The sequence below is a fragment of the Procambarus clarkii genome, chromosome 58 (genome assembly GCF_040958095.1).
Source record: "Procambarus clarkii isolate CNS0578487 chromosome 58, FALCON_Pclarkii_2.0, whole genome shotgun sequence".
In the NCBI taxonomy this organism is placed as follows: Eukaryota; Metazoa; Arthropoda; class Malacostraca; order Decapoda; family Cambaridae; genus Procambarus; species Procambarus clarkii.
Window position 1 is genome coordinate 10651094 of NC_091207.1, and position 27753 is coordinate 10678846.

At 42.6% G+C, this 27753-nt stretch overlaps 3 protein-coding genes across 5 annotated transcripts in view; 2 read left to right on the plus strand and 1 right to left on the minus strand.

Annotated features, from left to right (window-relative positions):
• Nucleotides 1-19819, minus strand: part of LOC123767968 (uncharacterized) — a 30875-nt gene extending 11056 nt beyond the window's left edge. Inside the window, exon 1 of the mRNA XM_045758187.2 lies at nucleotides 17625-19819. Coding sequence (XP_045614143.2) covers nucleotides 17700-19670 — 1971 coding nt within the window. The 5' untranslated portion in view covers nucleotides 19671-19819 and the 3' untranslated portion in view covers nucleotides 17625-17699. The remainder of the gene's footprint in view (nucleotides 1-17624) is intronic.
• A 262-nt stretch (nucleotides 19820-20081) lies between these two features.
• Nucleotides 20082-26414, plus strand: LOC123768053 (ribosome-binding protein 1-like). Its single transcript, XM_069306500.1, has 3 exons — nucleotides 20082-20262; nucleotides 23618-26331; nucleotides 26376-26414. Exons 1-3 carry the CDS (start codon nucleotides 20082-20084, stop codon nucleotides 26412-26414), a joined length of 2934 nt encoding a protein of 977 aa, XP_069162601.1.
• Cdk8 (cyclin-dependent kinase 8) overlaps nucleotides 26353-27753 on the plus strand; it is an 83178-nt gene continuing 81777 nt past the window's right edge. Inside the window, exon 1 of one of the 3 annotated variants that reach the window (XM_069306545.1) lies at nucleotides 26353-26551. In XM_069306545.1, coding sequence (XP_069162646.1) covers nucleotides 26424-26551 — 128 coding nt within the window. In that variant the 5' untranslated portion in view covers nucleotides 26353-26423. The remainder of the gene's footprint in view (nucleotides 26552-27753) is intronic. The other 2 variants (XM_069306544.1, XM_045758188.2) reach the window with 2 other exon arrangements.

Below are 27753 nucleotides of genomic sequence, written 5' to 3' on the forward strand. Positions count from 1 at the left end.
CCAACTGAAGAAGTCGATGTCGCCTGTCCATTCCGTGGACAGGGGATTGAACCGAGACAGACCATCTGCTAGAACTTTGGACACTCCCTGAATATGAACCGCACAGAGAGCCAAACCCCGAGAAAGCAGACGAGTCACTCAAAGCAACCATCCCCAAAGAACTGTTACATTTCAGGCAATGAACCACCGAAACGCAATCTGAATGGAGCCAGATCGTGGAACCAAGCGAGACCTGAACCCTCCGAAGCGACAGCCAAACTGCCACGAACTCCTGTACCGTGCTGTGAGCCCGACAGAAGGACTGACCCCCACCTCCCCAGGCCGGCCTGGTGAGCACTGGTCACAAAGCCCCATCTGAGAGACGAGGAATCTGTGAACACATTGAGCGAGGGCTCGGGTAGGCTCCAAGGCATTGAACCCCGAAAAACCCGTAGAGGAAGCCGGCGACACAGCAACTGACCTAAGGCCCTCTGAGGCCAAACCCAGCGATTGCGAGAGAGGCGTGAGGGAGGACCCCAAAAAAACCAGAACAGATGCTGAAGCCAAACCCAACCCAGCGGGTAAACCAGCACGGCCAAGTTCAGACTCCCGCACAACTGCTCGAGCAACCTTCGAGTGACCGACGAAACAGCTGAAGGCAGGACTGCAGCCGCAGCAATGACGCTGGAGGGAGAGACAAGGAAGTAGTCCTCCAGTTCCATGCAAGACCCAGCCAGGTCCGAACCTGGGAAGGAACCAGATAGGACGTCCTCCAGTTCATCAGAAACCTGAATCCGGCGAGCTGGAAAAGAACTACACCCCTGACGAGCAGACAAGCAGACCGGCTGGGAGCCCACACCAACCAGTCATCAAGGTAGGCCAGAACCCGAACCCCTAGCAGACGCAGACGGGTCATCATGACCTGGGCAAGACAAGTGAACATGCGAGGTGGCAGATTCAAGCCAAAAGGAAGGCAATGAATGCAGTACGTCCGACGCCCCACAGCGAAACCTAACCAGTCGGTGAACCCCGGATGAATAGGAACGTGCAATACGTGTCCTTGAAGACACCATCCAGGCTCCCGGCTCCAACAGAAGTTGGACTAGAGACAGAGTGGTCATCCAAAAGGAGGGTCAAGGACTCCAGGGGTTCAGATGGGACAAGTCCAGAATGAACCACAGATCCGCACAGTCCCGTTTTGGCACTGGAAACAGGAGGGAAACCCCTGTTGAAACAGGGTCGTTTCGACCACGTCCAAGCGCATCCACTCCAAGATTACCCGACGGAGAGCGGGAGAAGAAGCCTGGCCCACGAGCCTTGAATCTCCAAAAGGAGGAGCCGTCACCCACCACAGGCCAGAGGAAACAACCCGAAACGCCCATGAATCGTGGGATGCAAGCATGAGCAGACATCGCGAGCCTCCCACCCCCATTACCCTGTCAACAGGACAAACCGCGAAAGAGTCAATGCCCCTTACGAGAAGCCGACTGACGAACAGAAATCATTGTGCCGACAAGACAATGCTGGCTTCGAAGGAAGCACCGGCTCAGAAGCTGGCAAAAATGGTCCACTCTGACCGGAGGAACCCTGAGTCCTGGCACGACCTTTCCTAGAAGGCCAAGAATGGCCACCCTGGAGAACTAACAAGTCTGCATAGGATGACAACTAGACGAAATTGCCTGCAGAAACTACATGACAGCAAACTCCGCAAACACCAACGGATAAAACGTCGACGAAAACTTAAGAGCCAGGGGCCCAAGCAGATTCCAAAGAGAGCAAGCACAGCCTGTCAGCATGCAAGGCGAGAAGCAAAGAACAGACATCACCTCCTTGAGAATCGGTGCAAACAACTTCAACAGCAAGGCCGACCCTCTAGCCGCCGAGGCCAGCGCACCAGACGAAGGCCCGGCACTCAACGCCTCTACATCCTCCTCAAGCCAGTCCGAGGACAGCTCGAGAAGGGAAAAGAAGAGCAAGACCGAAGCCAAATGCCCACAGGCACGCAAATCCTCGGCAACCAAAGATGCCAAAAGGGCGGGAATCTGCACATGCAGCTGCACAAGGCCAACATCTGAAGAAAGTACAGGAGCGAACAAGCACGCATTAAACACTCAAACTCGTCCCCTAGGTAACCTGCAGAACGCTAGAAGTTTATCATCATTCAAGCATGCAGGTCTGACAGAAACCATGCCACGCCCCCAACAAAAAGAATGGGCAGTCTGCCAACCAGGAAGACTCCGGAACCTTCAAACGCACCCAATACGGGGCAGAAGAACCGAACTCAAACGAGGATGGATGCTTTTCAGAGGCAAAATCCGGGTCTTGCAGGAGGTACACAACTAGCACCTCCCAAGGAGAGATACAAGAGGCAGAAAACCTCTAGAAAGAAGGAGCTGAGGAACCCAAAAGAACCTGGAACCGAACCCCGGGAGGAGCTGACCCCAAATCATATTCATACAGGGCAGGGGAGGGGGGGTAAGAAAGCCCCTCCCTCTGCAAAAACAGGCCCTGCAAAGAGGGCGCCAAAACCCAATCGGGGTCAAAAGGAGCCCAAGCCCCTTCCCCAGGTCAATTCCTCCCCAGCCCCAGGATCCTCCAAACCAGGACCCGGGGCAGAACAGTCCTCCATACACTCTACCACTGAAGAAAAAGCAGAGTCCAGGGGAAAGGCAGAAAAGAAGGGGGGGCCTGCTGGTGGGACCCAGAAGCCTCGGCAGGAGGAACTGGCTCGAATGCCTCCATCCCCCCAACCCAAATAGAGCAGCCCCCAAAGCCACCCGAGTCTCTATTACCAACTAAACCCTGCCCTGACTCCGAAACTCTCAGACGTTTGGAAGCCAGGAGCTTGGGACCAGGACGAACAACAGAGGAAGGACCAGGGAGTGCGGAAGGAACTAAAGTCAAGGCGACTAACGCCCCCCCACGCCCCAAGTCTGAGTCCCTATAACCAAAACGGGGCAGCCTCGGGGCATCTGGGTGGGCAACCAACCAAGCACGTTACAGCAACCTAAACCTCACATGGAACACAAATGCCGCCTGTACCCGAATATCATTGTCATCAGAATGGGTAAACTGGAGAAAGAACAGAGCACAACTCACAAGACTCTGGGTTAAAGGTGTCGTTGACCCAACAGGCAGCATGACGGGGGCAAAAACGGTGACTGTCACCCTGAGACAAGGCACAGAGCAACCCTCAAACTCGCACGAGGTGAGGTGGAACTCTGAAGACGCACTCATAGGTTACATGAGCCCCAATGGGGATTTCCAGGGCCTGCAGGCTAACTGCTATGGGAAGCCCAGGCAAGATACTGTACATACTGAAAAACTGGCTAGACCCAAACTAGGAAAAACTGATAAAGCTGAACCCCTGCAACATGTACAATCACGGGGGCCTAGAGGAGGGCCGCCAAAACAACAGAAGTGGACCAATAACCTAACAAGGCAGACCTCCTCCAAGCAAGGAAAAAAGAAAATAAAAACCCTGAAAAAGGACAACGTACCTAGATGGACAGAAACCGACCGCCGCATAAGTAAGCAAGCTGTGCAGCACCTTGTACCCCTATGATATACCACTTCCTACCAAAGGCCATGAAAACCCTAGCTGGCCCCAAGGGTGGGGGTAATTACTGACCAGCAAAGACCCCACGGAAACAATTCCCAAAAGTTCTATGGAATAGAACCCTAGAACCTAAGGGTAGTTGTTACAAATGATATGAGTGGGGCTTCTATGGGGTACTGGTACTATTCAGGGGTAAAGGTAGTTAGAAGACAAGAGTATCAAATATGGGAGAGCTAAAAGGCCCGGCCCCCAAAATAAACTATCCACAGTAGTAATAACTTGCTACAAGACCATATATGTTAGTCTAAGGGTTGATCACTGCGCTCCCACCTTGGAAGAAGTGATACTCTGTAATTCATGTACTTATTTATTAATCCCTTAACAACCCCCCATATACACTCACACCAATAACAATAATAATAATAACTTTACCACACTATCTTACGTTAAAAGCCTTGGTCCACATAGACAGGATACAAGGTTTACACTAATAACAAGCTAGGGTAAAGTACTACTGGATAAGCACTGAAGCTGGATGCAGCTTAGGGTAGTGGGACCATGTGGTACCCTAATACAAAACACAACACTTAGGGTAAACAAAACACAGGCAAATACTAACCCCAGGTCTCACCAATAGTTACTACCAGAGTAGGTACACTCACTGATGCCCCGTACTTAGCTTAAGGATACAGGAACTTCAGGTAAGGGAAATAAGTAAGAGGAGAAGGGAGGAGAGTAGGGATACAGCCACAGAGTAGGTCTTAACCGCACGACACCAGCCACAGAGAAGACCGAGCTAGCCACCAGCTGCCTCCCTCATGTTGTGGTGCCGGGAGGAGCCTAATTGATCGTGCAGCTAAGCACATTAAAGATCTTCCCCTATGCAACGTATTGTTACTTTATGAATGATTAGAAAGTATTAGTAAGCAAAGTTGGTGCCTATGTTATTATTTAATAATCAACCCCCAGTTCAGTCTTTAAATGCTCTTTGAGAAACAATAATAGTCTTACGTCTGGCAGGGAAGATACAAACAATTGACATTCTAGATGCCCAACTGTGCTACCAGGAAGTTTAATAGCTCAATTTTGACCTCTGGTTTCCACTGGAGAACCCAGGGTCGTAACAGTAGTACTTACAGGGTTACCTTACCATGAGGTTACCTTGAGGTGCTTCCGGGGCTTAGCGTCCCCGCGGCCCGGTCGTCGACCAGGCCCCTTGGTTGCTGGACCGATCAACCAGGCTGTTGGACGCGGCTGCTCGCAGCCTGACGTATGAGTCACAGCCTGGTTGATCAGGTATCCTTTGGAGGTGCTTATCCAGTTCTCTCTCTTGAACACTGTGAGGGGATTGCCAGTTATGCCCCTTATGTGTAGTGGAAGCGTGTTGAACAGTCTCGGGCCTCTGATGTTGATAGAGTTCTCTCTCAGAGTACCTGTTGCACCTCTGCTTTTCAACGGGGGTATTCTGCACATCCTGCCATGTCTTCTGGTCTCATGTGGTGTTATTTCTGTGTGCAGGTTTGGGACCAGCCCCTCTAATATTTTCCATGTGTAAATTATTATGCATCTCTCCCGCCTGCGCTCAAGGGAGTACAGATTTAGGCTCTTTAGTCGGTCCCAATAGTTTAGATGTTTTACTGAGTGGATTCTAGCAGTAAAGGATCTCTGCACGCTCTCCAGGTCAGCAATTTCTCCAGCTTTGAAAGGGGCTGTCATTGTGCAGCAGTACTCCACTCTAGAGAGCACAAGCGTTTTGAAAAGTATCATCGTCGGTATAGCATCTCTAGTGTGAAAAGTTCTTGTTATCCAACCTGTCATTTTTCTTGCAGTTGTGACGGCTACTTTATTGTGTTCTTTAAAGGTAAGGTCTTCCGACATGAGTACACCCAGATCCTTTACATTATAATAATAATAATAATAATAATAATATTAATTTTTATTTAGGTAAGGTACATACATAAAGAGATTTTACAAAGTTTGTTGGCTTTATAGATAGAGCTAGTACATACAATGCCTAAAGCCACTATTACGCAAAGCGTTTCGGGCAGGAAAAACATTAATGACTAAAGCTTAAAACTAATGGGTAAAAAGAAAAGATGTGATGAGTACATATAAAAAATAGAGGTAAAAGAGGGGGGAACATTTTTGAAAAAGCAGCACAAATACAATTACAAATTATTACAGAAAATTACATTCAAACAGCGATGATTTGAAAAACAAAAAACATACATGGGTTGACAACAGAGGGGTAAGGTGGGTTACATGGAATTTATTAGGTATAGCTTCGTTTTTAACTAAAACTGGTTGAGAGAGGTACAGTCTTTAACATGGTTGGGAAGGTCATTCCACATTCTGGGCCCCTTGATTTGTAGAGCATTTCTGGTTTGATTAAGTCGTACTCTAGGAATATCAAAACTGTATTTTCTGATCAGGGGAAGGAAGACACCAAGCCTTGGGGGCGTAATTTTATTGACATGATAAATAATTCTGCAGAGGTAAAACAGGCTTTTTAAATAGGACTTAACAAATGTATAACATAGCCGTGGCTAACGCAAAGTACACGAAACATCTTAAATTGTACACCCGTAGTAAAACGTAATCTTATAGCCTAGTAACAAACTCTGCAGAAACCTAATGTCCTACTAATGTCTAGAATTAGCAGTGAGGCGAATGTAACAAATCTAATACTAAGTATAACAGGACACCAAAGTGAACAACATAACATAAGGGAAACCCTAGCTGGAGAATAATCAGGCGGCAGAAAACATAGTGACTGGGGAAGCGTATTTGGAGAAGAAAATAACCCCAGGCCAGAGGCCGAGCCGCCAAGGACGGAATTACCTGACAAGGTAGGGCTTACTAGTAGAATGTCTGTAAAGTCAAAGTAGTAGCTGCGGACAGCGGAACACTTGGGGGCGGGCGCTGCACCCCCCCCCCCCCCCCACCCATCCCCAGTGAATCGGGAGGAAAACGTGAGGAACAACGACTGACGTAGTCAGAACCGTGAGAACTGGCAGCCAGCAGAAAGGGGGAGGAGGGTGGGCGCTTCGTGAATCTTGGACCTGGTCGGGAGAGGGAGTGAGAGCGGGACCTGACTTCGCGCGCCTTTTATGCCACCCAGGCTGGCCGCACCACGCCTGCGGGACGCGATGCGCAATTGTCTCTTCCTTCCCCATCAGAAACTCCACCGCCTTTCGTCAAAAGGCAGTGGGCCATTTATTTCTGGTGTGGTGCTCATGGGTTCTGTTACAACCTTCTATGAAGCTTTTGAGATCAGGATTGGCATTATAGTTTAGCGTTTTATATATGTATAATACACATGAGAGAATGTGCAGTGACTTAATGTCTAACATATTCAGGGATTTGAGTAGGGGTACCGAGTGATGTCTGGGGCCAGAATTGGATATTGTCCTAATAGCAGCTTTGTGTTGAGTAATTAGAGGACGTAAGTGATTTTGGGTAGTAGAGCCCCAAGCACAAATACCATAGTTGAGATATGGATAGATAAGGGAGTAATAGAGAGTCACCAGGGCAGGGCGTGGTACATAATATCTGATCTTAGAAAGAATGCCCACAGTTTTTGAAACTTTTTTTGATATATTTAGAATGTGTCCCTGGAAATTCAGCTTGTGGTCAATGAGAATGCCAAGGAATTTGCCATCTAATTTGTTACAAATTTGGGTATTGTTTATTTTGAGATTTATTTGATTATAGGATTTATTGCCAAACAGAATATAGAAAGTTTTGTCAATGTTAAGGGTAAGTTTGTTGGCAGTTAGCCACAGATGGACTTTATTAAGCTCAGTATTTACTGTGGCATTTAGAGCAAGGGGATCAGGACTGGAGTAAATGAAGGTTGTGTCATCAGCAAATAGAATTGGTTTGAGGTGTTGGGAGGCATTTGGAAGGTCATTAATGTAGATGAGAAAGAGGTAGATGTTGTAGATGATGTAGATGAGAAACAATGTTGTAGATGAGAAACATTGCCTTTTCATTCTATGTTATGATTTGCCTGAGTTTTGTACGTGGTTTCCGTTTTTATATTTTCATTTTTTCCATAGCGCATGAGCTGGAACTTATCCTCGTTAAACACCATATTATTTTCTGTAGCCCATAGAAAGACCTGATCTACATCTGACTGGAGGTTTGCCGTGTCCTCTATGTTGCCTACTCTCATGAAGATCCTAGTGTCATCTGCAAAGGATGATACAGTGCTATAGGTGCCTAGGGAAGAAAACCCTAAGTGCATGTAGCCCCAATAGAGTACTCTCAAATTTCTCCTGGCCACCACTAAGGTACCGGAATCTGAATCTGGTACCTGAAGCCTAGAATCTGAGGCCAGAGTCAACGTCTGCCCCGGACCACATCAGCCAACGAACTGGAGTTGTTGGGTACCTGGCGTAGGGGTCCAGGGCTCCCATTTCACCTCCCAGGGAGAGGAGGGCTGTGTGGACAAGCAGCGGAGTATGGCGTTTGCACGTTTCTTTAAGTAGGGGGAGTTCTGCATCTCTGTTCTGTCCTGGGTTGCAATTTTCTTACAATGTGGGTCTATTTTGTTATGCCTACATTTCTGGGTGCCAACCCTGGTCGATGCCAGACATGGAAAGCCTCCAAACACAGGAAAGGGGGGAGGTTCCATAGGCCATTGCTCCCTTTGCCTCTGAGGGGGCCAGGTTCTGGCCAATGGTCCCCGATAGGCTGAACTCCAATTGACCGATGCTCCAGACTAATATAACACACATATCAGCCTGATAGCTCCAGGGAGCTAGAAAGTCTCCCCACAGAAAATGTATTAAAAAGTATTAAGTATTAGGGGTGAACTGTTTCTTCGTATTATATATATATATATATATATATATATATATATATATATATATATATATATATATATATATATATATATATATATGTCGTACCTAGTAGCCAGAACGCACTTCTCAGCCTACTATGCAAGGCCCTTTTTGCCTAATAAGCCAAGTTTTCATGAATTGTTTTTCGACTACCTAACCTACCTAACCTAACCTAACTTTTTCGGTTACCTAACCTAACCTATAAAGATAGGTTAGGTAGGGTTGGTTAGGTTCGGTCATATATCTACGTTAATTTTAACTCCAATAAAAAAAATTGACCTCATACATAGTGAAATGGGTAGCTTTATCATTTAATAAGACAAAATTTAGAGAAAATATATTAATTCAGGAAAACTTGGCTTATTAGGCAAATCGGGCCTTGCATAGTAGGCTGAGAAGTGCGTTCTGGCTACTAGGTACGACATATATATATATATATATAAATATATATATATATATATATATATATATATATATATATATATATATATATATATATATATATATATATATATATATATATATAGAGAGAGAGAGAGAGAGAGAGAATAGAAGCGACTATTAAGCCATAAGAATAGAGCGACCTACCATGAACACCCAAATCACGGAACTATTTACTCTACCCACCATGAGAGTAAGGACAAGACAAGAACATATCGATGCCAACACAGAAGACAATGTCCAACATAACAGGCCAATTACACTGGATTAATCTTTGTGTTTAGATAGGAGATGCCTCGTATGGGCCAATAAGCCTTCTGCAGCCCCTATGTTTATCCCTTATGTATCCCCCCATGTTTTTCACCTTCATTGTATTATCACCTGACCTAATGCGGGTATAAAATCAACTAGTATTGTAAGATCTGTTCACTTGAGAATGAACCATGGAGGTTCGAAACGTCGTGCAAATTATACAAATAAGTGTAATACACTCTATAGTAAATCACTTCTTTTCTTCACCTTAAAAGTACGAAAATGAGTTTTGGAGAACTCCTATTCCAATTAAGCCCTGATGCTAAGAAAATAGTTAGAGGGATAGAAGCCCTAAACCAGAAAATAATAAATACAGAATATGCGGTCATATTCAATGAAACATGTTTGAAAGAAAACCTGCTGCCAGTATACACCAATATATATATATATATATATATATATATATATATATATATATATATATATATATATATATATATATATATATATATATATATATATATATATATATATAACTGACGATTTACTATAAAACCAGAAAAACGGCCAGCCTGCTCATGAGAAACTCTCCAGACACAAAACAGAACGCTTTAAAAGAGACTAACGTCGTCTATGCCTTCAAATGCCCTCTTGGGGACTGTAAGCTCCAAAAAACCCAGTATATAGGCAAGACAACAACATCTCTTTCTAGGCGTTTAACGATGCATAAGTAACAGGGCTCCATTAAGGAACATATAATCTCTTCCTACAACCAAACCATCGCCAGAGAAATCCTAGTAAACAACACAGAAATCATCGATAGATACAGCGATAGCAGGCGGCTTGACGTTTGCGAGGCACTACTCATCAAGAAGTCAACACCAGCAATCAACAGCCAATTATTGCACAACTATATTCTACCCACCTCAAGACTCCGCTCCAATATAGAAGCATCAAGAAATATTGACCAATAGGCTTTCTACAAACACTTCTATTCAATATCCATTGTTTCGTGTTCTGTCTTGTGTTGATGAAATTAATACCCTATTAATACTCTTGTTCTGTCTTGTGTTGATGAAATTAATACCCTATTAATGCCACATCTTGTTCTGTCTTGTGTTAATGCCACATCACCCCTTCCACCTCACTCAAATGTAGATATAAAATCGGAGATGCGTAAGTTCTATTCAGTTGTGTATTTGTGAACTAAAGTCTTTGAAAATGTAATAAGTTTTACGAAACGCGCTCGTGTCGCATCAGACTAGAAATAAAAATGAATTTTGGAGAATTGATTTTTGATTTACCTCCAACAGTGAAAAGAAATGTACGAAAGATTGAGAAAATTCGTGTTAGAATTATTAATCTTACTTTTTCGGTCATATTTAATAATATATATATATATATATATATATATATATATATGTCGTACCTAGTAGCCAGAACTCACTTATCAGCCTACTATTCAAGGCCCGATTTGCCTAATAAGCCAAGTTTTCCTGAATTAATTTATTTACTATAATTTTTTTCTTATGAAATGATAAAGCTACCCTTTTCACTATGTATGAGGTCAATTTTTTTTTATTGGAGTTAAAATTAACGTAGATATATGACCGAACCTAACCAACCCTACCTAACCTAACCTAACCTATATATATAGGTAAGGTTAGGTTAGGTAGCCAAAAAAGCTAGGTTAGGTAGACGAAAAAACATTAATTCATGAAAACTTGGCTTATTAGGCAAATCGGGCCTTGCATAGTAGGCTGAGAAGTGAGTTCTGGCTACTAGGTACGACATATATATATATATATATATATATATATATATATATATATATATATATATATATATATATATATATATATATACACACACACACACACGTGTGTATATCACGAAAATAAACACGTGGATTAAAAATGTGACAATGTCAGACCACGGAGGAAAAATGAAACAGGAATTTCCTTAAGTACTTTCGTATATTAATACATCTTCAGAAGGAGTGATTTTTACAGATCGAGTACTGGACATAAATAGGCAGGAGAGAATGGTGGAGTGAGGTGAGGTACAATACGTGGACACTGCAGACGGTCTATTGGCCCATCTGATGCAGCCCATTGGCATATATATATATATATATATATATATATATATATATATATATATATATATATATATATATATATATATATATATATATATATATATATATATATATACTCTTACATACTCAGAGTTAAATGGGCAAGTTTTTCCCTGAATGTTCTGTGTTCCCTTCTCTGAGGCTGTGGGTCCCTATAATTGCACCAGAGGTGGTACCCCCCTATAGAGCGTAACTTGATAGTTAACACATAGATACTAAACACTATTACAAATATTCATATAATGACTACAATTCTACAAAAAATGTATATAAAATGCAAGCAGAATAAGCGACAATTATAAAGTACTAACCAAAATCTTATAAAAACTCAAATATTAAACAAATCTAAATACCAAAAAAAGTATTATATATCCTAAATAAAAAGATTATACAAATGTACAATGTCAAGACTTAAAATAAATAAGAAATGGCAAAAACATGGTAAACTAAACAAAATTATAATAAAATTAAACTGCCAGAATGAACTATAAAACAAATTACAGGTCCTACAATGTGCACTATACAGTGTACAATTGAACAGCCGAAAGGTTGCTATTTAACAGAGGCCGCAGCTCCTTTATATACATTGTATAAGGATTCCATTACTCTCAAATCTGACTGGCCATTCATACAAGTGTCCAGAATTTTAAAATTAGATTCCAGCAGAGAATGATTAAACTCATAACAATGGTTTCTAATCTCCGAAAATGCTGGTTTAGACAATGGTAATCTAGTCCTAAAAGACACTCCCCGGTGCTCAAGTATCCTAATCTTAAAGTTCCGAATGAAACTTCCGATATATCCAGCATTACAGCTGGAACAATTATACATATATACGATATTAGAGCACAGGGGGGTAGGCACTTTATCTTTAAATTTAAAATAAGAGTCTATGGTATTTGTGTTGACAAAAATAAATCTAAAGTCTACTTGAGGATAACAATGCTGCAACAGTCTCCTCAAACGACTCCTTACAGAAAAACTAATTGTGCCATAAAATGGTAATTTAATATATTTAATATCCCTTTCTACTGTAGTAATCATACACGATGGGTGAAACTTCTTATTTAAGAAATTCCTTATAAAGGTATAAACCATATGCAAAGGATAATCATTATTTGAAAAAAATTTCACAAGAAAATTAATTTCTTGATCAAAGTTATTTCAATTTGAACATAAAACAAAGGCTCTATTCAGTAGAGTATTAAATGCATTTTTCTTAAAAATATCAGGAACACAAGAATTAAAATTTAAACCTAAACCAGTAAAAGTTGGTTTTCTAAAAACATTAGTGTTGAACCCATTAAGGTTATTCACTTTGACATCAAGAAATGACAATGAATTATCCATTTCACACTCTGCAGTGAAACGTATATTACTATGTTGTGCATTAAGATACTCTCTAAATTTCTCAATATGACATTGGTCCTTAAATAACAAAAAAGTGTCATCTACATATCTCCTATACAAGACTGGTTTAAAGTCCAAAGGACATTTATCAAGCCAATTTTTGTCATGAAAACTCAAAAAAAGCATTAGCAAGTGCAGGACCTAAGGGAGACCCCATTGCTACTCCATCAATTTGTTTATAACATATATTATTAAACATAAAGACAGAGTCTTTAACCGCTAATTCTAACAACCATCTGAACATTTTACTACAAAATCCAGACACTAAATTAGTGTCAGCAAATAACTGATTTACACAAATATCAATGGTTTCCAACAAAGGAATATTAGTAAAGAGTGATTCAACATCGAAACTCGCCATTATAGTTGGGAACTCAAAATTTAAAGAGGAAAGTTCCTTTACAAAATCCTGAGAATTTCTCACAGTAAATTCATTATGCGTTAATGGTTCTAATAATGGAACCAGAAACTTTGCCAGTTTGTAATTAAAAGTGCCAATCGCTGATAAAATAGGACAAATCAGTATACCTGTTTTATGAACTTTAGGTAACCCATATAAGATGCCTGGCTTACAACCAGTTGCAAGCAATTTTGTATAATCAAAAGGAAAGTCTTTCAGACCTTTCAAAACTATTTAGTTTATCCTCACATTTCAAAATATACGAAAAGGGGTCTATATCAACCAACTTAAATTTAGAGGGGTCTTCTAACAACCTTTCAACCTTATTTACATAATCTAACTTGTCCAAAACCACTATACCCCTACCTTTATCTGGTCTAGTAATACAAATACCCCAATCATTCTTTAAGCCATTAATACAATCTAATTTCCTTTTATCAAATAAAGGGAATGTAGATTTATATTTATTGAAGTCATTAAAGACTTCATGTGCTAAGGAAGAAACAGATGATATTGGTCCAACTATAATTTGTACCAGTCCTTAGGGTACAAGTTTTCAATGTATTACATAACCGCTCAAAACCTAAAAAATGATTAACAAATTTAGGTTTTTTACACGTCAAGCCGAAGTCTAACCCCAGAGAGAGAAGTTCTTTCTCGATGGGAGACAAAATTCTCTTTGAAAAATTAAAAACCACCTTATCAGGGTCCACCGAATTAAATGAAGGTATACCCAAGTTCCGCATTTTCTTCCCGTGAATAAGTCTACATTTTTCAACCCTTTTATCATTATAATTTTCATATTTACATTTTAAGGATGCAAAATCAACCCAGGAAACCAAGATCTTGAATTTCTCCAAGTTCACGTGCAATTCACTTTTCAACTTATTTACCCGCTTCTGCTTTTCAGAAATTTCAAAGTCCAACAATCTTAATAACCAAGAATTATATTCACTTGTTATTTATATATATATATATATATATATATATATATATATATATATATATATATATATATATATATATATATATATAGATATAGAATATAGTTGATAGTTGTGCAATAATTGGCTGGCCAATTAATGCACAACTATATTCTACCCACTTCAAGACTCCGCACCAATATAGAAGCATCAAGAAATATAGGCCAATAGGCCCTTTGCAGTTACTTCCATTCTTCCCTTTAACTTACAAAATATTATACCCATTGTTTTGTGTTCTGTCTTGTGTTGAAATTTTGTTTTCACCTCATCCAAAACTGTTGTAACATATCACCTCACCCAAATGCAGATATATATATATATATATATATATATATATATATATATATATATATATATATATATATATATATATATATATATATATATATATAAATATATATATATATATATATATATATATATATATATATATATATATATATATGTCGTACCTAGTAGCCAGAACGCACTTCTCAGCCTACTATGCAAGGCCCAATTTGTCTAATAAGCCAAGTTTTCACGAATTAATATATTTTCTCTAATTTTTTTCTCATGAAATGATAGAGCTACCCATTTCATTATGTATGAGGTCAATTTTTTTTAATTGGAGTTAAAATTAACGTAGATATATGACCGAACCTAACCAACCCTACCTAACCTAACCTATCTCTATAGGTTAGGTTGGGTTACGTAGCTGAAAAAGATAGGTTAGGTTAGGTTAGGTAGGTTAGGTAGTCGAAAAACAATTAATTCATGAAAACTTGGCTTATTAGGCAAATCGGGCCTTGCATAGTAGGCTGAGAAGTGCGTTCTGGCTACTAGGTACGACATATATAAATATATATATATATATATATATATATATATATATATATATATATATATATATATATATATATATAAATATATATATATATATACTGTATTATATATATATATATATATATATATATATGTCGTACCTAATAGCCAGAACGCACTTCTCAGCCTACTATGCAAGGCCCGATTTGCCTAATAAGCCAAGTTTTCATGAATTAATTGTTTTTCGACTACCTAACCTACCTAACCTAACCTAACCTAACTTTTTCGGCTACCTAACCAAACCTAACCTATAAAGATAGGTTAGGTTAGGTTAGGTAGGGTTGGTTAGGATCGGTCATATATCTACGTTAATTTTAACTCCAATAAAAAAAAATGACCTCATACATAATGAAATGGGTAGCTTTATCATTTCATAAGAAAAAAATTAGAAAAAATATATTAATTCAGGAAAACTTGGCTTATTAGGCAAATCGGGCCTTGAATAGCAGGCCAAAAAGTGAGTTCTGGCTACTAGGTACGACATATATATATATATATATAAATATATATATATATATATATAAATATATATATATATGTCGTACTTAGTAGCCAGAACGCACTTCTCAGCCTACTATGCAAGGCCCGATTTGCCTAATAAGCCAAGTTTTCATGAATTAATGTTTTTTCGACAACCTAACCTACCTAACCTAACCTAACCTAACTTTTTCGGCTACCTAAACTAACCTATCCTATAAAGATAGGTTAGGTTAGGTTAGGTAGGGTTGGTTAGGTTCGGTCGTATATCTACGTTAATTTTAACTCCAAAAAAAAATAAATTGACCTCATACATAATGAAATGCGTAGGTTTATCATTTCATAAGAAAAAAAATTGAGAAAATATATTAATTCATGAAAACTTGGCTTATTAGGCAAATCGGGCCTTGCAAAGTAGGATGATAAGTGCGTTCTGGCTACTAGGTACGACATATATATATATAAATATATATATATATATATATATATATATATATATATATATATATATATATATATATATATATATATATATATATATATATGGGAGTATGGGTTCGAGTCACTTCTGGGGTGTGAGTTTTCAGTTATATATATATATATATATATATATATATATATATATGTATATATATATATATATATATATATATATATATATATAAATATAAATATATATATATATATATATATATATATATATATATATATATATATATATATATGTCGTACCTAGTAGCCAGAACGCACTTCTCAGCCTAGTATACAAGGCCCGATTTGCATAATAAGCCAAGTTTTCATGAATTATTTGTTTTTCGACTACCTAACCTACCTAACCTTACCTAACCTAACTTTTTCGGCTACCTAACTTAACCTAACCTATAAAGATAGGTTAGGTTAGGTTAGGTAGGGTTGGTTAGGTTCGGTCATGTATCTACGTTAATTTTAACTCCAATAAAAAAAAATTGACCTCATATAGAATGAAACGGGTAGCTTTATCATTTCATAAGAAAAAAATTAGAGAAAATATATTACTTCAAGAAAACTTGGCTTATTAGGCAAATCGGGCCATGCATAGTAGGCTGAGAAGTGCGTTCTGGCTACTAGGTACGACATATATATATATATATATATATATTATTAAATATGACCGAAAAAGTAAGATTAATAATTCTAACACGAATTTTCTCAATCTTTCGTACATTTCTTTTCACTGTTGGAGGTAAATCAAAAATCAATTCTCCAAAATTCATTTTTATTTCTAGTCTGACGTGACATGAGCGCGTTTCGTAAAACTTACTACATTTTCAAAGACTTTAGTTTACAAATACACAACTGAATAGAACTTACGCATCTCCGATTTTATATCTACATTTTTGTGAGGTGGATGGGGTGAGGTGGCATTAATAGGGTATTAATTTCATCAACACAAGACAGAACAAGAGGTGGCATTAATAGGGTATTAATTTCATCAACACAAGACAGAACACGAAACAATGGGTATTGAATAGAAGTGTTTGTAGAAAGCCTATTGGTCCATATTTCTTGATGCTTCTATATTGGAGCGGAGTCTTGAGGTGGGTTATATGCACAACTATATTCTACCCACCTCAAGACTCCGCTCCAATATAGAAGCATGAAGAAATATGGACCAATAGGCTTTCTACAAACACTTCTATTCAATACCCATTGTTTCGTGTTCTGTCTTGTGTTGATGAAATTAATACCCTATTAATGCCACCTCTTGTTCTGTCTTGTGTTGATGAAATTAATACCCTATTAATGCCACCTCACCCCATCCACCTCACTAAAATGTAGATATAAAATCGGAGATGCGTAAGTTCTATTCAGTTGTGTATTTGTAAACTAAAGTCTTTGAAAATGTAATAAGTTTTACGAAACGCGCTCGTGTCGCGTCAGACTTGAAATAAAAATTAATTTTGGAGAATTGATTTTTGATTTACCTCCAACAGTGAAAAGAAATGTACGAAAGATTGAGAAAATTCGTGTTAGAATTATTAATCTTACTTTTTCGGTCATATTTAATAATATATGTTTACAGGAAAGACTGCTACCAAAATATACTAATATATATATATATATATATATATATATATATATATATATATATATATATATATATATATATATATATATATATATATATATATGTATATATATTTTTTTTTTGCATAGAAAATTATTAACATTTGCCAATGCATAAATTTTATAACTAACAAAGTGCAGTATAAAATACAGCAATAGAACATACTCATCATAACGGGTGTGAAATTTGGATACTCCAGGTGGCAGTACATTGGATGCTAACAGGCAGTGGCCCCCCTCCCTACTGAACCAGTTTCGGCTTCTTGGTGCATCTAGTAGATTTTTCCATCTTTTCATCCATTTTTTTGAGGAGCCTTGCCATTTGTTCATTTCGAGGGATACCAATGAGATTGTCCAGGTACCCTTTCGTATACCCAACATTGTAAGTCACAGCTGTCGTGGCAATACAGAAGTCAGTCATGGTTCGAGAAACAAATGTGTCTTCTGGGTTGAAATGCCAAACTCGTTGGTGTAGCGACTTATTCAAGTTATTTAAATTTCGTCTCTTTCCCATGAAATACATGCGTATGTTGGGCTTTTCTATCTTCTTCTGTGCCCCATATGGTCCAGCACCATTGTTCAGTGCACAAACCTTATGGTATGCACTTCGCTCACCATCACTCACAAAGGTCATATACCTGAGTTTGTAGTCTTTTGATCGATGCCACAAAACTACCGCTGCATCTCCCTCCATATTCTCAGCAGTGTCACTATAATTTCTATGGCAATGTGGAACATGTTCCATCTTCTTCTCTTCATACTCTGCCTCTGTCAGGTTTCCTTCTCTCTTCTGTTCATCAAATGTTAGGCACTGCTTGCACTTTTTGTGAAACACATTGTAGTCTACAACTAATCCGGTGAAAATTTCAACTAAAAAGGCAATACCAACTTGGGAATTACCGGGATGTTCCTTTGTGTGCCACAACCCGTCAAAGAACACATCAATGTCAAGGAAGCCTTCCTCATCTTTTGCTCTATTCAATTCTCTACAATAATAATCTACGATCTTGTCATGAGATTCCGCTTGTACCTCTAACCATTTTTCACGTGCCTTTTCTCCGATCATGTTCCGGAACTTTTTATAGTCTTTTCTTGAAACACCTGACATACTCAATCCCCGGTTCATATTTAAGAATGATCTATAACCTTGACCAGCGAGCATATTGCTCAAAACTAATGCCTTCAGGGTTTCATTATTGCTCACGAGAGTGGTTCGAGTCAGGAGCATACAAACAGTACACCTTTTCTCGATAATCACATCACATTGGTAATTAATTATTCTATGTTTCAACGCAGGAAGTCGACAGGAATTACACGCACGAGTATCAAGATAGTCTACCAACTTTTTGGCAGAGATTATTGCATTCGTCCCACAATCTTCTACAGGCTCTTTACCTTTCTTACTTTGATTTACTTTACGCTTGGTCGAAACATTACGAGTAACCAAAACGTTACTGGAAGTACCTGGTCCTGTCGCCTGGTCACTGGACGTACCTGGTCTTGTTGCCTGCCTGCTGGAAGTAGCTGATCTTGTTGCCCGGCTGCTGGAAGTACCTGGTCCTGTCGCCTGGTCACTGGAAGTATCTGGCCTTGTTGCCTGGCTGCTGGAAGTACCTGGTCTTGCTGCCTGCCTGCTGGAGGTACCTGGTCCTGTCGCCTGGTCACTGGAAGTACCTGGCCTTGTTGCCTGCCTGCTGGAAGTACCTGGTCCTGTCGCCTGGTCACTGGAAGTACCTGGTCTTGTTGCCTGGCTGCTGGAAGTACTTGGTCCTGTCGCCTGGCTGCTGGAAGTACCTGGTCCTGTCGCCTGGCTGCTGGAAGTACCTGGTCTTGCTGCCTGCCTGCTGGAAGTACCTGGTCCTGTCGCCTGGTCAATGGAAGTACCTGGCCTTGTTGCCTGGCTGCTGGAAGTACCTGGCCTTGTTGCCTGGCTGCTGGAAGCACCTGATCCTGTCGCCTGCCTGCTGGAAGCACCTGATCCTGTCGCCTGGCCACAGGAAGTGGCGGCTACTGCTCCGTCCTCCGGGAAAGTTTGACATGAAGGTGCCTGATGGCGAGCACGGGCACCAGACCTCTGCTGCCTGGTCATGGCTGTGGCCTGGTCACCAGACCCGCTGCTGGCCCTGGTCCCTCCCCGGCCTATGGCTTGCCGTCTTCTTAATCTTAGGCGGCGCGCGTGTGCAGCTCTCAGTTGTCTCCTAGACACGGCCATTGTCAAGACCTTTCTTCTTCTTCTTCGTGATACGTGTTGTTGATTTAGGGGCGACGACGATCGTGGGATCAGATGCGATATGTGGAGATCAGCAGAGAAGTTGTTGTTGTTGTTGTGTTGAGGGGCGACGGCCAGCTGGGACAGGCGCCGAGCCTAAACCTAATATTTAGTTTTACACAAAATAACAAATGAAATCATCCAGAAATGTCAATGTTCATAGATGTATATCTAGAAAATAAATCTTAAAAATCGATTACGTATTACTAATCCTCTAGGAGAGTTTATTATCCACTACCGCCTACAGGATGGATATGTGGTGCATAATAAATTAACTAAACTAACAGTTTATGTAAATACGAATAATAACACTGAAATATAATGAAATAATAGAGACCAATAATGCTACTAAGCATGATACATGATACAGTATCTGAGCATGGGGGTTCAACCACTGTCGATTACCTGGAGCCCATCATCACCCAGCACAAATCTGCTATTATAGCAGATTATATCTTCCTCGTAGCAAACATGGACACAACACCACCAGAAAGCAAGAAACTTACATTCAGGCTACACAGTGAAGCAGCTTTAGGCAACCTTACAAATGCACTTCACAATATTAACTGGGAATCTGATTTCAATAATACACAGGATATAAATTCATTAGCTAACCTCTTTCTCTCCAAAACTCTATTAAGCCTCTACAACACTCACTGTCCCCTCCTTACCAAACAAGTAACTGACAAAAGATTAAACAATCATGGCTCACAAGTGGCATATTAAAATCAATCAACAAGAAATGGTCACTGCTTGCATCACAAGCGGGGATGTTTCTGGCGGGGGAGAAAGAAACAATTGCGCAGCGCGTCCCGCGGCGTTGCGCGGGCAGTTTGGGGCCGTATAAATACGGGCGCACAATGGGGCTCCGCCTCACTCCGCCTGCCCTCGCCGCTGCCCTCGCAAAACCCCACCCTCCCCCCCTTTGCAAGCGGCTGCTTTTGTACCCCCGTCATGCTTTGCACAGTTGTCCCGATTGTCTCCCCACTGCATGTGGGAAGGGGGGTGCAGCGCCGGTCCCCAAGTGTCCCGCTGTCCGCAGCTAATACTTTGCCCAGTCTAGGTGCTAGTAAGCCCTACTTGTAGTCACACCCCCTTCTCCTTATCCATTAGGTCTTTTACGGCCTCTTGGCCGGGTACATTACGTGTTATGTGGTCTCTCACTTATTAGTTATTCTTTGTGTCCTGCCTGTTATATCCTAGTGTTATATAATTACTACACATTTGCACTCGGCCTTAATTCTAGTACCAGTTAACCTTTAGGTTTCTGCAGAATTAGTTTCCATGTCACTATAGGCTAAGGTCTCATACTTACTACGGGTGTACCTTTTAAGTTAAATCTAGTCCTTGGAATTGTTACTGTTAATTCTTACTTTATATATTTACTTTATATATTTACTTTATATATTTTAATATAAACGTTATATATTCCTTAAATTATATTTGAAACTTTGTATATTTACATGTTCAATATTAAGTTTTATATAATATCAACTTTGTTAAGTCTATAATATAAACCGTGTTTAATATAAACTTTATATAATTACTTACTTTATGTGAACTTTATATATTTACATGTTCTGCAGAATTTAATCTTCAATAAACTTTAACGCCCCATACTGCCAGTATCTTTCTCCCCCTGGTCAGAAAACATGAATATGAAAATAAACTAAGGATTGGCCTAGTTACAAAAGAAGTTGTTAAAATAAATAAATAAATAAATAAATAAATAAATAAATAAATAAATAAATAAATGTTTATTCAAGTAAGGTACATACATATAAGAGATTTTTACAAAAATTGCTAGGTTTATAGATAGAGCTGGTACATACAATGCCTAAATTAAGCCACTATTACGCAAAGCGTTTCGGGCAGGAAAAACATTAAAGACTAAAACTTAATACTAATTGAGTTTAAAGTATAAAATGTGTTGAGAACAAATAAAAATAAAAATAAGAAAGAGGGGAACATGGCTGAAAAAGCAGCACAAATATAATTAGGTCGACAAACAGCGGTTTTTAAAAAGACAGACATGGGTTGACAACAGAGGGGTAAGGTAGGTTACAGGGAATTTATTAGGTAGTGCTTCGTTTTTATCTTAAACTGGTTGAGAGAGGCACAGTCTTTAACATGATTGGGAAGGTCATTCCACATTCTGGGTTCCTAGCTTGATTTGTAGAGCATTTCTAGTTTGATTAAGTCGTACTCTTGGAATATCAAAACTGTATTTGTTTCTGGTGTGATGCTCATGGGCTCTGTTACAACCTTCAATGAAGCTTTTGAGGTCAGGATTGGCATTACAGTTCAGCGTTTTATATATATGTATAATACACATGAGAGAATGTACAGTGACTTAATGTCTAACATATTCAGAGATTTGAGTAGGGGTACCGAGTGCTGTCTGGGGCCAGAGTTAGATGTTGTCCTAATAGCAGCTTTGTGTTGAGTAATTAGAGGATGTAAATGATTTTGGGTAGTATGACCCCAAGCACAAATACCATAGTTGAGATATGGATAGATGAGAGAGTAATAGAGCGTCACCAGAGCAGGGCGAGGTACATAATATCTGATCTTAGAAAGAATGCCAACAGTTTTTGAAACTTTTCTTTTTATATATTTGGAATGTGTCCCTAGAAATTCAGCTTGTGGTCAATGAGAACGCCAAGGAATTTGCCATCTATTTTGTTACAAATTTGGGTATTGTTTATTCTGAGATTTATTTGATTAGAGGATTTATTGCCAAACAGAATATAGAAAGTTGTGTCAATGTTACGGGTGAGTTTGTTGGCAGTTAGCCAAAGATGGACTTTATTTAGCTCAGTATTTACTGTGGCATTTAGAGCAAGGGGATCAGGACTGGAGTAAATGAAGGTAGTGTCGTCAGCAAATAGAAGCCTGTCAGTAAAAGCCTCCAGAACTTTAGCCTCTGCTATTGCATTGCTCTACAACAAGTCACTTGAACTCCAAACCTTTCCAGATATTCTAAAAAAGCGAAAGTAACCCCTGTCCACAAATGTGATCTCACAGATGTTAACAACTACAGATCTATATCAATCCTGCCTACTTTGTCAAAAATATTTGAAAAACTAATCTACAAGCAGCCAAATATCCCCAGTTTGCTAACTGTAGGTAGTAACTAAGTGATTGTAACCTATCCACCGCTGCCCACTGGATGGGGGGCGGTGTGCAGGACAAACATATCAATTGTGACACTAGGCTCTCCACATATGTCAGTTGCTTAATTTAGAAACTGTACTTGTGGTCGATCTCGAGCCCATTGTTGATGTGACAACTTATATTGAATTTTGTAACTAGCTCATCAAGATTGTAACTTGCTTAGCTAAATGAATTGTGGGGTTCAGTCCCTGAGCCCATTATGTGCCTCTGTAACCCTTTCCACTACCGCCCACAAGATGGGTATGGGGTGCATAATAAATGAACTAAACTATCTGGTGAGAGTCTAAACTCGGTGCAGTCGTAGTCTGCTGTCTGCTGTCTGCTCTGTGTCGAAGCTGGAGCATCATGGGGTCGATAATTAGAACTGCATACACCGAGTGCTACATTCTTGAGGTTGAAGGGGTGTGATAACTCCGAAGCGTCTGACTGAAGTTATCTGAATCACTGTGGAAATTGCACTGATGCTTACTCGTTGTTGTCGTTGCTTAAGATTCAGCTACTGGGAACAAAAACTTCCAAATAGCACGGGCTATGGTGAGCCCGTAGTAGACATACCTGGCACAGGAGCGGGGCTGTAACCTGGAGGATGCTTACTCGCTTCTTGATTGCTCATATTATTGGACTACACCTCAGCTTCCTCCAATAGGATGGAAAGAATGTTACCTGCAATTAGGGAAAAGATTTAATGGATTAAGTAGACTTATCTCCTTAAGCTAATGAGAGCTTAGAGCGAGTGGGACATAATATACTCGCTACAGGTGTTAACCAACAAACACACACTAAACATACAAAAGACCTACTACATCTTATTTGGGAGCAAATAAAAAAAACAATTCAGCTTCAGATAGACAATGTTCAGCAATGTTCAAATTCAGCAATAAAAATTAATTACTTTCCTGCTAGAGGCGGGAAGCAGGAGGCGGGAAGCCAGCCACAACAACAACAGGGTGGCGGGAAGCCAGCAACAAAAACAAGCGGGCGGCGGGAAGCCACAACAAGAGGGCGGCAGGAAGCCAGCAACAACAACAAGCGGGCGGCGGGAAGCCACAACAGGAGGGCGGCGGGAAGCCAGCAACAAAAACAAGCGGGCGGCGGGAAGCCACAACAAGAGAGCGGCGGGAAGCCAGCAACAACAACAAGCGGGCGGCGGGAAACCAGCAACAACAACAAGCGGGCGGCGGGAAGCCAGCAACAACAACAAGCGGGCGGCGGGAAGCCAGCAACAAAAACAAGCGGGAGGCGGGAAGCCAGCAACAACAAGAGGGCGGCGGGAAGCCAGCAACAACAAGAGGGCGGCGGGAAGCCACAACAACAAGAGGGCGGCGGGAAGCCACAACAACAAGAGGGCGGCGGGAAGCCACAACAACAAGAGGGCGGCGGGAAGCCAGCAACAACAAGCGGGCGGCGGGAAGCCAGCAACAAAAACAAGTGGGCGGCGGGAAGCCAGCAACAACAAGAGGGCGGCGGGAAGCCAACAACAACAACAAGCGGGCGGCGGGAAGCCAGCAACAACAACAAGCGGGCGGCGGGAAGCCAGCAGCAACAACAACAAGCGGGCGGCGGGAAGCCAGCAACAACAAGAGGGTGGCGGGAAGCCAGCAACAACAAGAGGGCGGCGGGAAGCCACAACAACAAGAGGGCGGCGGGAAGCCACAACAACAAGAGGGCGGCGGGAAGCCACAACAACAAGAGGGCGGCGGGAAGCCACAACAAGAGGGCGGCGGGAAGCCAGCAGCAACAACAAGCGGGTGGCGGGAAGCCAGCAACAACAACAAGCGGGCGGCGGGAAGCCAGCAACAACAAGAGGGCGGCGGGAAGCCAGCAACAACAACAAGCGGGCGGCGGGAAGCCAGCAACAACAACAAGCGAGCGGCGGGAAGCCAGCAACAAGAGGGCGGCGGGAAGCCAGCAACAACAAGAGGGCGGCGGGAAGCCACAACAACAAGAGGGCGGCGGGAAGCCACAACAACAAGAGGGCGGCGGGAAGCCACAACAACAAGAGGGCGGCGGGAAGCCACAACAACAAGAGGGCGGCGAGAAGCCACAACAACAAGAGGGCGGCGGGAAGCCAGCAACAACAAGTGGGCGGCGGGAAGCCAGCAACAAAAACAAGCGGGCGGCGGGAAGCCAGCAACAAAAACAAGTGGGCGGTGGGAAGCCAGCAACAACAAGAGGGCGGCGGGAAGCCAGCAACAACAACAAGCGGGCGGCGGGAAGCCAGCAACAACAACAAGCGGGCGGCGGGAAGCCAGCAACAACAACAAGCGGGCGGCGGGAAGCCAGCAACAACAAGAGGGCGGCGGGAAGCCAGCAACAACAAGAGGGCGGCGGGAAGCCAGCAACAACAAGAGGGCGGCGGGAAGCCAGCAACAACAAGCGGGCGGCGGGAAGCCAGCAACAACAACAAGCGGGCGGCGGGAAGCCAGCAACAACAACAAGCAGGCGGCGGGAAGCCAGCAACAACAAGAGGGCGGCGGGAAGCCACAACAACAAGAGGGCGGCGGGAAGCCACAACAACAAGAGGGCGGCGGGAAGCCACAACAACAAGCGGGCGGCGGGAAGCCAGCAACAACAAGCGGGCGGCGGGAAGCCACAACAACAAGAGGGTGGCGGGAAGCCACAACAAGAGGGCGGCGGGAAGCCACAACAACAAGCGGGTGGCGGGAAGCCTCAACAACAAGAGGATGGCGGGAAGCCACAACAAGCGGGCGGCGGGAAGCCACAACAACAAGCGGGTGGCGGGAAGCCACAACAACAAGCGGGCGGCGGGAAGCCACAACAACAAGAGGACAGCGGGAAGCCACAACAACAAGCGGGCGGCGGGAAGCCACAACAACAAGAGGACAGCGGGAAGCCACAACAACAAGCGGGTGGCGGGAAGCCACAACAACAACAAGAGGATGGCGGGAAGCCCCAACAACAAGCGGGTGGCGGGAAGCCACAACAACAACAAGAGGATGGCGGGAAGCCCCAACAACAAGCGGGTGGCGGGAAGCCACAACAACAACAAGAGGATGGCGGGAAGCCCCAACAACAAGCGGGTGGCGGGAAGCCACAACAACAAGCGGGTGGCGGGAAGCCACAACAACAACAAGAGGACAGCGGGAAGCCACAACAACAAGCGGGTGGCGGGAAGCCACAACAACAAGCGGGTGGCGGGAAGCCACAACAACAACAAGAGGATGGCGGGAAGCCACAACAACAAGCGGGTGGCGGGAAGCCACAACAACAACAAGAGGACAGCGGGAAGCCACAACAACAAGCGGGTGGCGGGAAGCCACAACAACAAGAGGATGGCGGGAAGCCCCAACAACAAGCGGGTGGCGGGAAGCCACAACAACAAGCGGGTGGCGGGAAGCCACAACAACAACAAGAGGATGGCGGGAAGCCACAACAACAAGCGGGTGGCGGGAAGCCACAACAACAAGCGGGTGGCGGGAAGCCACAACAACAAGCGGGCGGGGGCGCCAGTCTCGGGGCGACCGCCGGCGGGGCCACACTATGCACTAGGCCGCCGTCATGGACTTTGAATGGAAGGAGAAGCGGAACAACGAGCGGGCCAAGGTGGAGGAGCTGTTCGGGTACGAGGGGTGCAAGGTGGGCCGCGGCACCTACGGCCACGTCTATAAGGCCAAGAGGAAGGACAGGTGAGCCATGGCCGTCTTCCCGCCGCTCCACCCACCATTACCTCAATATGGGGGGGATGTTCGTGGTCTTAGTCACGTAACTATACAGGGAAAATGGTGGCAAGATCTTGCCAGGGTTATACTAGGGGTGGGTAGAGGCTTCCTCGTTACGCGTGGGGGTGAGGCTTCCATGTTAAGTATGGGGGGTGAGGCTTCCTCGTCGAGTATGGGGGTGAGGCTTCCTCGTCAAGTATGGGGGTGAGGCTTCCTCGTCGAGTATGGGGGTGAGGCTTCCTCGTCGAGTATGGGGGTGAGGCTTCCTCGTCAAGTATGGGGGTGAGGCTTCCTCGTCGAGTATGGGGGTGAGGCTTCCTCGTCAAGTATGGGGGTGAGGCTTCCTCGTCGAGTATGGGGGTGAGGCTTCCTTGCTGGGAGCTCTTCTCCACACTACTACTACACTAATTGTTTATATTTTGTGGTGTGAGGGTATGCTGTGAGGGTGTGGTGTGAGGGTGTGGTGTGAGGGTGTGGCGTGAGGGTGTGGCGTGAGGGTGTGGCGTGAGGGTGTGGCGTGAGGGTGTGGCGTGAGGGTGTGGCGTGAGGGTGTGGCGTGAGGGTGTGGCGTGAGGGTGTGGCGTGAGGGTATGCTGTGAGGGTGTGGTGTGAGGGTATGCTGTGAGGGTGTGGTGTGAGGGTGTGGTGTGAGGGTATGCTGTGAGGGTGTGGTGTGAGGGTGTGGTGTGAGGGTGTGCTGTGAGGGTGTGCTGTGAGGGTGTGGCGTGAGGGTGTGGCGTGAGGGTGTGGCGTGAGGGTGTGGTGTGAGGGTGTGGTGTGAGGGTGTGGTGTGAGGGTGTGTAGGGCACTCCACAGGTGTGGAACTGGCCATAGCTCCATGTGTAGAGTGGCAGCAGCGGCAGCAACTCTGTAGAGTGCAAGGCTGAGAAGTGAAAGTGAAGGACACTCATGCCAGGTGACCCCTGACCAAACTTGACTATTGTTGATGAGTGGATCATCATCAGGTTGTCTTTCCCTTCAGTGTTCGGTCAGATCATGTCTGCCCGAAACGCTGTGCATACTAGTGGCTTTACAAGAATGTTAACACACCATGTTATGTACTCTCATAAACCCAATGTAACTTCTTGTATATATATAAATAAATAAATCATACATCATTTTCACATTTTCCAAATATGATATTAGGTCAGGGTGTGTTAGGTTAGTTT

What these genes read in the sequence shown, in the direction of transcription:
- LOC123768053 (XM_069306500.1), top strand. Translation starts at nt 20,082, where the DNA reads ATGATACATGATACAGTATCTGAGCATGGGGGTTCAACCACTGTCGAT. An exon ending in ACACAGTGAAGCAGCTTTAG is followed by an intron (nt 20,263 to 23,617) that starts GCAACCTTACAA and finishes TATCTCCTTAAG; the next exon opens with CTAATGAGAGCTTAGAGCGA. An exon ending in GCGGGAAGCCACAACAACAA is followed by an intron (nt 26,332 to 26,375) that starts GCGGGTGGCGGG and finishes CGGGGGCGCCAG; the next exon opens with TCTCGGGGCGACCGCCGGCG.